Source organism: Diorhabda carinulata, chromosome 4 (assembly GCF_026250575.1).
Source record: "Diorhabda carinulata isolate Delta chromosome 4, icDioCari1.1, whole genome shotgun sequence".
Taxonomy (NCBI): domain Eukaryota; kingdom Metazoa; phylum Arthropoda; class Insecta; order Coleoptera; family Chrysomelidae; genus Diorhabda; species Diorhabda carinulata.
The window spans coordinates 15,571,664-15,584,336 of record NC_079463.1 but is presented as its reverse complement, the minus strand read 5'-3'; the positions used below and the strand labels follow the sequence as shown (position 1 = coordinate 15,584,336).

The following is a 12,673-nucleotide window of genomic DNA, read 5'->3' as shown; positions in this document are numbered from 1 at the left end:
TTCGACATCAAAACTACTGGCCTCGATGAAATACCACCAACCGTATTGAAGAAATGCTCTGCTGAACTAACATATCCGCTTTGTAAACTCTTCTCTATCATATAAAAAGATATCTTCCCTGCAAATTGGAAACTTGATATAGTTAAACCCGTACCAAAGAAAGCAAAAATGTTGGTTCCCAACAACTACAGTCCGATTGCATTAGTCCCAGCCATTGCTAAAGTCATGGAGTTGTGGCTAACTAGCTAATTTTGAACCTGTTAACAGAAATACGGCTTTCGTAAACATACATCAATGACAATGGATATATAGAAAGCTATAAACAGACGTTAATTTGCCAACCTTCTTAATTAATTGAATCGTACGGTTCGTCTTTCTCACTCATCGACTGGCTTAGTAGCTTTCTTAAAGACCGATCGATCCAGGTAGCTATCGATGGATACATATCATAAAGATAAGAGGTCATCGCTGGGGTTTCCCAGGGATGCATCACCAAAACTATAAACCCCGATCTATAGGTTCGCCGACGATAGAACACTAGTGTCATTTTCTAAATCAAACGCCCCAAGAAACTTGGCTAATACTGAAATACGTAGGCAATACGATCTAGCTATATGCATCTTTACACGGCGGACTCCACTCGAACTACTTACTCTCTTGTGCTTGCTTTTTACATGAAAAAAGAAAAAACGTAAGAGAATATTGACCAAAGTGCGGCAAACGCCAAAAAAACAATATTTATCAAACAAATAGATAGCACAGGCTTAATAAGACAGACAAAATAAATAAATATATAGACATTTTCCCTCTACTACGCACGATGATCCATCAAACTCAAGGTCACAAACGCAGCAGCGAGTCGATCGCGCTGCTTATTCGGCAGTGCGATCTCACCCTTCTTACACATTGGTCGTCAATATTAAAGCTGATTCATAGACTGCACTTTCCGTTTGCAGTTTGGCGTCTTTTGAGCCTATTCATAAGTTTGACGCTGCTGCTGTTAACTTAAAAAATGTTTTATTATTTTTGACGTGTGTACTGCTTTTTGTTTTCGTGATATTTTTGTTGTTTTTTTTATAATCCGGTATTTATGGACGATATTATGAAAAATAACGAAGAGATTTTTTATTAGTAGCATTAGGCAAAATCACGTGACAAATGCAAACATATATGATTTTCTATTGCTCCGAACGGCCGGCAGAAATAGATAAAATTCGTTTATGTTGAAAGTCACCAACAACGACGTCAAACGGCAATTTTGAATGGTATTGTGAATTTCGATGTTTTTAATATTGTAATAGTGAACGGAAAGTGAAGTTTATGAATAGGCCTTTACAATTGTTATTCTAGCGCACAGCAAAACGTATTATTATCTCTTAATTTTTTTATGTTTATGGTTACAAAAGGAAAAAAAACATAATATAAAGACTCACTTTTTTGCTATAAATACGTACCCTTACAACACAATAAAGTAAAGTTAAAACGATGTTTTATCTTTATCATATTTTTGTTTTCGAACTTTTATAAACATTCAAACTGATGATGAGCCGTTAATTAGTCTAATTATTGCTTATTTTTTTATGATTATTAAATTGCATCTATTATGTATCGCCTATGATACAATGGTGAATGAGGGACATAATATTAGTTTCAATAGATAGCAAAGATTTATTCAATAAAGTCTAGATTTATTTAGCCAAATAAGTCTGATACTTCGTACACTCAACTGCTTTTTACGTCTAAAAAGTGGCCGAAATTGTCTTCTTATTTCCATCTCAGGTAATGGTGGACTTTTTTTCTTTGCTTCTAAGGCCTTTTCAATATAACATTATGGTTTACATTGAATAAATTCTCAGCAATGATTCATTTGAAGGAAAATAGATTTCTTATTTTTTAAAACGTCTTAAAACATAACCAACTGTTGACAGCTACATCCAAAAAATGAAGAACTAATCAAAGGTAATATTTCTTTGAGTTTATTTTAATTTCTATAATAAGATAACAATTTACTAAATCCACTCGTCCCATGTATTTTTGTTTACTTGTCATACATTTTCATTTTTTTCGTAGGATAAACAGAAATAAGAATAAAAAAGAAATAGAAGATACTATTAGACAGATTTATTATGTAAACACTCTCTAGTCCTTAGTTCAACACCATTTATTGTTGTTTTCTTTGGTTCACCAGAATCACGTCCCCTTTTTTGCCACGTCTTTGTCAGCTGTAAAAGTAAGTCCAGGAAATCCGTTTGTTTGAAATGTACCCAGATTAACAATTCTCCGATTATGTAGCTGAACAAATTATTCTGTTTAATTTTTATTGGGTGGAACAAACTGAATGATATTTAGGATTACATTTAAACTAACTCCAGTATCCGGAAAGTTAGGATTAGGTTCACTTTTACCTAGAAATTGCCTCATCTCAGTGATGTAATGAATAATATTTCATCTGGATTTTTTAATATCATATAGATTCGATTATTCCACAATATTATTCATCATATCAGCATCAAAATACGTGATCGGTGTTTCAACTTCTCTTTCTTCTATTTTATATAACCTAACCGGTGTGTCCTTGGGTGCAACTTCCTCCTTTTCTTCTTTCTATTCATATGCTAATTTTAACTTCTTTTGCTACCCGTTTTCCTTTGTTCTATATTTTCATCTTCATTTTCTTTACCACTTTCATTGTTAAATTACTCTGATTCATCAGATTCTGGATCATAATCAGTCTAAATATTTATTCTAAAGGCAACTGACATCGCTTTCATAATGACGAACTGGAGTATTGTTTGGCATTTATTCATCTGTAACAAATTACGATACTAATAATTGTTAGTTTTACCTTCTTAGGAAGTTTTGCCTTACAAATAACGGATTCATAAAAAGGATATTTTGGGTAAAAAAACTTTTTAATTTGATTATAAAACACGTTGGCAAATTATTTGATACCAATATAATACTCAGTACTATTTTTAAATAACTTCCATTAATATATTTTTAGTTTCGCTAAATGATAGAGCTTATTAAGTAGTTTCTTTAAGAGAGGATATATTTATTGATACAACTCTGTTTTCAAGTTTTTTTTTTTATAAAGTGCATTAATCTAGATCTAAAACACTTTTCAATATATTTTGGTGGTTACAGAATTTTCAGAAGGACAAATTTATGCTGAAGAACGACCACGTGAAGGTATCGCCAACCATACCTATACTTTTGAGTTGAACTTTTTGTGTCTTTTGGAATATACTTCTGAAGTTATTTTCTGCCCTTTCTGACAATAATAAATCTTATTATTGGCTGTTTCATTATCCTCAAAAGTAAAATATGACTAGTTGTCGATAATGATTTCCAAACCTTTAGTGGGCGAAAACTCGTTACTGAGGGTTTTGATTTTTGTTTCTCAGAATATTTGAGTGCTGATTTTCTTGATTTTTAAACAGTTCCTTTAGATTTTAGCCTTCATAATTCTTATAAGTTTTAAATTTACTGTTTACTAGTTTCGCAAACCGACCCCCAGTTTTAGTTTTGAGCTAGTTTAATCAAAGATTCTTTCTTCTTTTTTAGTATTTTTCAGTTTTTCTGCCTGATCCTAGCTGAATTCAATCTCGGCTTTTTTATAACAAATTTATCCATTATCGAGTAATAAAAGTTACCACAACAGATAATTTCACAAAAGTGCAGCTCACAACAAGAAAAGTAATACTAAATACTGCAGTATCACAACTGTCAATAAAAATCATCTCATTGCCCGTTTAATATGTAAACATAAGAATTGGGTGATATTTTTGCCCAATTTTCGCAATCTAACTCCCAGTTTTTGATGAGTCGCTTTACCAAGGCTTCCTTTTTCTTTTTTTGGCATTTTCTTTGCGTTTCTGCCTGATTCTGACTTCCTTCCAATCAAAATACCTAATTATTATGATGATTTAATTAATAAAGGTCAACAAATAACAAAAATTTTCTCACTTTTTAAAACCATAAACGTAGCTAAGGAACCTCTCATTAAGAATTGCACAGAGTTGTACTTACTATAACAAATGAAAATAATTTGAGTAGAATTAAATAAAAAGATGAATTTCTTGCTTCAAAGATTCATTTGTAACTTAGAAACTAGATTAAAAGTTAAGTAACACTTCTTGATGAAAGTTACTCAGTATTTCTGCAATTATCGACGCTAATATTTGAAAATTTTTTCATTATCACTTCTACAAAGGAGAAAAAAGTTTTGGGTGAAGTTCTTGTTTTCTTTTTACTCGGAACCAAACTAATTCGATTGGATTTAAAACACAGTAGTACTGAGGTAATTAATAACAGTGTGACCATTCCTTTTGACAATGTCATCTACAGTATATTCTTTGGCAACTATTTTTGTTTCTAAACATCTATTGTTGCTTCTTTCTATAGTTCTCTTCGAAATATAAATTTTGTTTAAGTAGAAACTCCTGTGGGTCTGCTTTGGAAGAATATTTCTAACAAACATACACTGTTTCATCGCTTGATATAACCACACCTAAATATTTGAAACTCTTTAATCCTTTCAACTGTATTTCATATATTTCGATTCTAAAATCCTATTTTTCCCACTACCATTCTCCATATTAATATTCATGTTCCCTGTTTCAATTTTATCTTCACTGCTTCCGCCAATATCATTGAAATAATGCCGGACTTGATCATTCTTCTGTCGTGAAATCCTCGGATCTGTCATCATTTAGTGTCATTAACTAGTGTACGTCCATTATAACAAATTTTTGAGAGATCTTTGAAACTACTATCATTAAGACTACAAAAACTTTTAGATACGAAGCAGAACTTATTTAATCTCTGAAATAAAAATAACTCATAATCTCAGTTTTTTGTTTATAATGGATTCACACAAATTTCTCATAAAAATTTTAACTATTTTGTGGAATTACACAATTTCCTAGACATATCAATTTCAATTAATAATATGTAATAATAAAACTATTATTTTCTGTAATTCAGATATTTATTGAATTATAAAAATAAATTATACAAATAATAATAAATGAGGAAACAATTATACTTGATAACTTATAATAAACGATTTTATTCTTATTTCTTCATTGATTATTGCGAAGTACATGATAATCAGACGCCAAATTTATTTTTAAAGCAAATAATCTGGAATTTGCCATATTAGAGATCACAATTCTTTTTCCCACAGTGACCTTCAGATACGTTATTTTCTTACAAACTCGATAATTCTGATACTTCTGATATTCCAAATGATAACTTGTGGAATAATTGCATATTTAATTTGGACCTCTACTTCGTCGACGTTTAACTGTATGTAGTTTGGCAAGACCCCTGACATATTTTCGTTACTCTGACCAGGTATTTTTTTTCCAAATACCGTAGCCTTTGTCTTCACGCAGTGTAGTTTATGTCGCTTGTTTTTATCCTTTTCTAGTTGTTCCTTTTCTTTTTCTTTATTATTTCCTGAAAGTATTCCTCCACCGGTCTATAGTTTGTCTATAGTGCCTCAATACAATACCATTTTTATGTTTTATATTATTCGATGCCCCTTCTAGTTTTTGGAACTTTGGAGAAAAGTTCATATTTTCATTTATCGTTTTTTTGCCAAACTGTTTCCGTGCTCCTTTTTCCGCTGTCATGACCATATCCCCAATCTTTTTTCTTTCAAAAATATACGAATATAAACAATACCGACTATGCCTCACTCTTGTAAACCACCCTGTAAATTTGGTTTGGTATTTAAATCGCACCCAATTTATCGAGCGTTTTCTATTATTTCCAAAATAAAAACAATATTTCATTCCTTTACTGTGATTTCTATATAACTTTTCTTTTTGTCGCACCTCTTAAGCCTTCAAATAATAAATAGATAATTTATTTTAAAATGAATTCAGTTTTTTACTGATAAACAATTAATATATTTTTCTGTCAGATACTTTGAAATTAAAAAATGAAAGGATTTAACGTTGTAATTTGAAAACGATGCGTCGGAAATATGTTCGGCTCCGGTTCTGTTATAATCAACTCAACAATGTCCAGTCGTTGATCATCGTATGGCAGTTGCGTTCTCGTGTTTGCAAAGTTAACTGCTTGTGCTTCGCAAGATGGCGGCGTTTCGGTATACACACGCTGTAGTCAGCCGATTGCCAAATTCTTTAGAAAATCAAGGCAATATTGATATAGAAGAAGCGAAAAAACAACACGAAAATTATGTTCGATTGTTACGAGAAATCGGTTTGGATGTAATCGAATTGCCGCCTGATGAATCTTTACCAGAGTGTGTATTCGTAGAAGACACAGCGGTTGTTTGTAATGGGACAGCTTTAATAGCTAGGTCAGGTGCGGCACATCGGACACAAGAAGTACGTTGCATTATTTAATTCAGGGGTTATTGAACTACAAAAAGTAATAATATTATTTGGTTCAGTTGTAATATCTGTGAATAGAATTAACAAATGCAATAACTTTTCAAATACACAGGAAAATTTCGAGGTGCTGATCACTATTAAATATTAAAAAAAAATAGTACAACTACAATAATAAATTCAAATATATTGTAATAATACTATAGCTTCCGTAAGGTGACGTATTTTGAGGTGTTATTGACTTATTTTTTAAAAATACCGTGAATATATATATATATATATATATATATATATATATATATATATATATATATATATATATATATATATATATATATATATATATAGAAACTATAAGTATAGAGACTCATTTATTTTAATTATAGGTATATACGGTTATTTGCAAATTACTTAATTCAGAATACTTTTATGTGACTAAGAAATGAATTAATTTTATTGTTTACAAACTTTTAGTGAAGATAAACGAGGGTAGCCGTAAATATTTAAAAAATTTTTTTCAATTATTTCAATAATCTGAAAAATGAGTGGTCAGTTGCATTTCAAAGCTCAAGATACAAGAATACAAGATAATTTCATTAAATTAGGCGTCATTGATACTTCTTTGAATCAGAGTTTCTTCATTTACATCTGTGATAAGTAAACTTGTTCCATTTAAATTTTTTTTTAAATTATTGCCCACATCTGCTTAATTGCTTAGCGCCTTTAAAATTTTATGTGTTAGTTCCGTGGACATCATTTTTTCTTTAAATTCTATGAATGAGAGAGTAATAAAATGTTGAAGGCGTATCACTCCTTTTAGAAGACAGTTAAAATATTTATAATATATATATATATATATATATATATATATATATATATATATATATATATATTATATCTCCAGTATTTTCCTATGAAATAAAATTTATATAAATATAATGAATATATAACGGTTGTGAACTCATAATTTTTATTCAATTAACTTCCAACAGCTGTAAGTAAAAAAGTGCAATTTTTAAAAAAATATGTCATATTCAATTACTGTTCAAATACAGTTTTATCAGTTTTGGTTTGCAATGATATGGTGGTGATCTAACCACCTTCATTTCACGATGTTCTGCAATTTCAGATATATTTTTCTAATTTCTCGTAATAAAGGGAACATAAAGAATACGATTCTTTTCTGATCGGGATGGAATTTAATATTCTTTGAATTTAGCATATTGAGTAAATCCTTTAGTAACCATTTGTGGGCAATTTTTCAAAAAGTCTCTAGTTATATCTTGCATTTTAAGTACAACACAGTTCTGAGGAAGAAGATCTATCACTTGTTCAAACCATTCTCTAAAAACATCTGCATTTATATCCTCTCGCTAGTCACCGGAACAAGTAGATTCAAAAGACAATAAACCACCTTTAACCAAACTGTTTAAACTGCCGATGTGTACTATTGAACTGTTTACCTAATAACTCTGTAAATCGTAAATTCACCAACATTAAGCTAAGTTGTAATTTCACTGTGTCATCAATACTTTTACATGAATTTTTGTCTATAAATGATATATAAAACAATTAAATATATTGGTTTTTCAATAACTGTTGAAGGACGGATTTTTAGGGCTTTTACGCGGCTTTTACAAATTTTCCATAATCTCACTAGATTGCACACTGTATTTTGTACCGAAACTAAACTGTTACAGCCGTTTGACATGATGCAATGCAATGTAAGACGCAATATCTCTCGATCAAAAGCGTGCGCAGATTGAGTTCAGCTGATCGTTTCATGAAATATCTCGCACTTACAAAATTACCGATTTGGTAAAATTTTTATTGCGGGTCAGCTGAAATTTTAGGGAGAAGTCCAGTAGCTTTTTGCGTAACAATCAATCTGTCAATCGGGCTTCAAAAGCGGCAGATATCATTATTGCCAGTTATTCACTGATCACTATTTTCTTGTCCATTTCACTTAGCTTTGTTTATTTTTAAACTGTCAAAAAATATTGAATAAAGTTTGAGGCTAGGAATTTGCTTAATTTACTTATGGAATTTTTGTTAGGGGCAGCTGTATTCCTATAAAGTCAAACAACGTGAAATATTAAGCTATGAAATATTTTGACTTTTGAAAAAATTGCATACAATTTTTAACGCCAATAGGAGTTTATAGATCTTACGATACGGCTATGTATCTTTAATATATAGAGCTTTGGACCATCTAACACTTTTTCAATTGTTCTGTAACCTTAAGGTAATAAAAGAGCCCAATAACATCCCCGTGAAATTATCCACATACTTTTGCAACGAACATTCTTTTTACAAAATAAACTGAATTTTTGCGAAAAAATGTTAAACGTGTTTTTGTACATATTTCACGACTCTGAACTGAAGACCCGAAAAATTAAAAAAATTATTCAATTATTAAAAGTTTCACCTAATTCGAAAACAATTAACCAAAAATTGTGGTGTAAGTATGTTTTAAAACTTCACAACTTCATTTGAGTGCTGAAGAACACTCACTGAGGAACATATTAACAAAAAATTGAGATGTATTTTTTATAACGACAAAACAAAATACGTTTGATTCTACTTCACAATATCTAAATAGTAACTTACACTTCAATAATCGTTGTGAAACTAAACTAAAATTTAAATTGTAAAGTAATATTATAGTGCATCAATATCTTGAAATTTTTTGAAAACCGAAAACGATATTATTTATGGGAGGAACACCTTTGTCGGAACGGTAACTAAATGAAAAGAAATGGAGAGACCAGCAATAATTGGATATGCAATAAATTCTTTTAATTTATATAACCAGTAATAAAATCATCTCTCACACAATGATCGGAAAATGATGGATGGATGGTTCATATAAATTACTCTTGTGGTTCTATAGAGAAGAATATCTACTACATTAAAATGCATAAATTTTTACATACATTCGAATTTATAATTATTTAATAATGCTAATAAGAATACGCCATTATTTATGGCATATTTCACTGTGTAAAAGTTTTTTAATATGAACGTCAGCGTTACTATTTGTTTATAAAAAGGGAAATTACTTTTTAAGTAAGATCTTTTTATATACCGCTAGATTATATAGTTACTAATTAAGTAAAAGCGTTTTCTGTGCTGATTGTGACTTTTCACAATAATTGTAATTCTTCTCAAACCAAGATACCAATTTAATCAAGGTAGAGTTTTCTATAAAAATTAAGACAGCCTCTCAAAAAAAGGGTCGGATATATTCTTCCACTAATCACATCCCTCCCCTACTCTCTGGAATACGTGGAATATAGTGGCACTATCTGCTCATTTAACCTCAATGTTTCTGGTTAATTGTAAATTTTGAGCAACTACTATCCTGGGTGGAATTTCCCCAGATATCTGAAACCTTTTGTTGTATACCATAGGATTCGATATTCAAGTGTATTTTGCAAGAAATTTGAGGAAATTTTGGGGCTTCAATATCAAGTCGAACGATGTGCGTCAGCGCTCAAATGTAAACATTATGAATTTTTTTGGTGTTATGAAAAGTACTTATATCACAATTTGTTGTTAATTGTTTTTTAATTAGGTGAACTTTGTTATAGTTGAATATTTTTTTTTTATTTTTGGGTCATCGGTTCAGAATCGTGAAATATGTAGAAAAGTTAATAATAAAAATAATTTTTTATCTTCAATTTTTGGCAGTAAAATTATGTAGCCTATTATAATGTCTTTATACAGGGTGATTCATTAAGAATGTCCAATCTCTGAACTGTAGATTCTAGACCATAAAATATGATGATTCTGCTCAACATGCTTTATGCAAATATTGCTAGTTTCCGATATACGGTTCAAAGTTTAAATTTAAATTCTGATTTTCGCAATAATTTTCTCATGTTTTCACAATTTCTCTTTGAAAATTGACAATTTCACGTTTTTTGAAATGAGGAATCATAATTTGCACTCTAATTTAACATTGCTAATAGAGGGTGCTAGTTACATTTGTTTGAATTAATTAAATCAAAGTAAACATTTTTTGGACTAAACTTACAACTAAAATATTAAAAAGTGTTAAATTCTACAAAAAAAAGTTACTCTTTTTTGATTCGTGTTACTTAATCGGTTATCGAGTTATTTGCTTCTAAAAAGTTCAATAAATTTTAATCTTTTCATAAAAAAATTTTATTATTCCTTAAATATTTTCTGGATACAATTCTTTTTACTGATGAGGCCACATTTACCAGACGAGGAATATTTAATTATAAAAATAATCATTTGTGAGATTCTGAAAATCCATGCTATGCTATGAAGGAAACACATTTTCAGCACGAGTTTAACGTTAACATTTGGTGTGGTGTAATATGTGGGTATTTAATAGGTCCTTTTGAACTGCCAACCAATTTAAATGGACCTCTATATTTAGATTTTCTTCAAGAACATTTACACGAATTACTAGAGCAAATACCTCTCGCTTTAAGACAAAATATGTGGTTTTTGCACGACGGAGCAGCACCACATTATTCTTTACAAGTTCGTCAATACTTAAACGAAGTTTCCGCATCGATGGATTGGTCGTGGAAGTGAGTTTGCTTGGCCACCAAGAGGCCCTGATTTAAATCCTTTGGATATTTCAATTTGGTCGCAAATGAAGGCATTAGTTTATAAAGAAAAAATTACTTCTCTTTCAAAACTGCGACGGAATATAGAAGAAGCCGCGGATGTAATTAAAAATAATAGACAAGGATTATTTGATATTAAGAGATGTTTACGAAAGCGGATTATAAATTTTATTGAAGTAAATGATGGGCATTTTGAGCATTTGCTTTGAAGTTTCTTATTTTTGTTTACAAATTTGTTATTATTAGATATTTAAGGAATAATAAAATTTTTTTATGAAAAAATTAGAATTTATAGACGTTTTTAGAAGCAAATAACTCGATAACCGATTAAGTTACACGAATCAAGAATTTGTAGAATTTTTTTATTATTTTAGTTGTAAGTTTAGCTCAAAAAAAGTTTACTTTGATTTAATTAACACAAACAAGTGTAACTAGCTCCCTCTATTAGTAATGTTAAATTAGAGTGCAAATTATTATTCCTCATGCCGAAAAACGTAAAATTAACAATTTTCAAAGAGAAATTGTGAAAACATAAAAAATTATTGCGACTATTTCCTTCGAAAAATTTAAGCCAACCAAAAAGCTGTAATATTTTATGTTTACCTAGCAACGATCAAATTTCAGCGATAATACTGCACTAGTGCAAATTATCGATAATTTGCACTAGTGCCAAATTTTCGTCTAGGATTAATAAACATCATTTGGTTTTAATTTTATATTTTAAGAAAAGGAACAATTAAGTTTATTTTGAATTAAATTTTTCTCAGGAAATAGTCTGCCAAAATGCCCTCTCGTGCATGTCAAATTGTCTCATAATTTCCTCTTGTGCGCATTCGCGCACTCGAGAAAATTAAATTATCGACAATTTGACATGCACTCGGGACATTAATATTGAAAATCAAAATTTAAATTTAAACTTTGAACACCCCGTATCTCGGAAACTAGCAATATTTACGTAAGGCATGTTGAGCAGAATCATCATATTTTGAGGTATAGGACACTGTATAGGACGAACCAACGTGTTGTTTCCAAATTTTTTTAAACTTGACAGGACCGCTGCCTGAATTCCTTTCTATTTTAATATAAATAAATGAATGAATACACATGAATGAATGAAACAACATATATATATATATATATATATATATATATGAGGAGTCCAGTTGCAAAAGTCGCTAATTTACTTTTTTTTAAATTTTGAGCTGGCAATGTCAATCGCCAGCCAATTCTACCTTCTATCGTTCTGTCTACTATATACGGCGCCAAAACCCGCTTATTTCCTACAAAATCAATCACAAAAGTGAAATTGGTTGCAAAAGTCATTAATTTATCACGGCGTTTGACTCCATAACTCATTTATTTTCCGAAAGAGGTTAGTTGTCAAAACTCGTTACTTTTCATATAAAATTTCATGTACCGTTGCATACGTCATTCATTTCTCATTTTTGAATCTGACAATATCATGTTTGACGTTTTACTGTATCAGTGATCGTGAACAATTCAGTCTTCGGCGTTTGTGCGGTTAGAGTGCCGGCTTTGTGAAAAGGTAAATATGAGTGCGTGAAAAATGTAATAATCGTATAGTTCCTTCTACTAATTGCGACGCTGCCTACATAGGTCAAACATCTCAGTATTTAGAAAATAGACCAAGAGATCATCAATACGATAAAAAAAATAGAACTGCATTAACGAACGATG

At 30.3% G+C, this 12,673-nt stretch overlaps 1 protein-coding gene across 1 annotated transcript in view; it reads left to right on the top strand.

Annotated features, from left to right (window-relative positions):
* The first annotated feature begins 6,061 nt into the window (after positions 1-6,061).
* Positions 6,062-12,673, top strand: part of LOC130893258 (N(G),N(G)-dimethylarginine dimethylaminohydrolase 1) — a 30,276-nt gene continuing 23,664 nt past the window's right edge. The window contains exon 1 of the mRNA XM_057799205.1: positions 6,062-6,365. Within this exon, the coding sequence (XP_057655188.1) occupies positions 6,108-6,365 (258 nt within the window). The 5' untranslated portion in view covers positions 6,062-6,107. The remainder of the gene's footprint in view (positions 6,366-12,673) is intronic.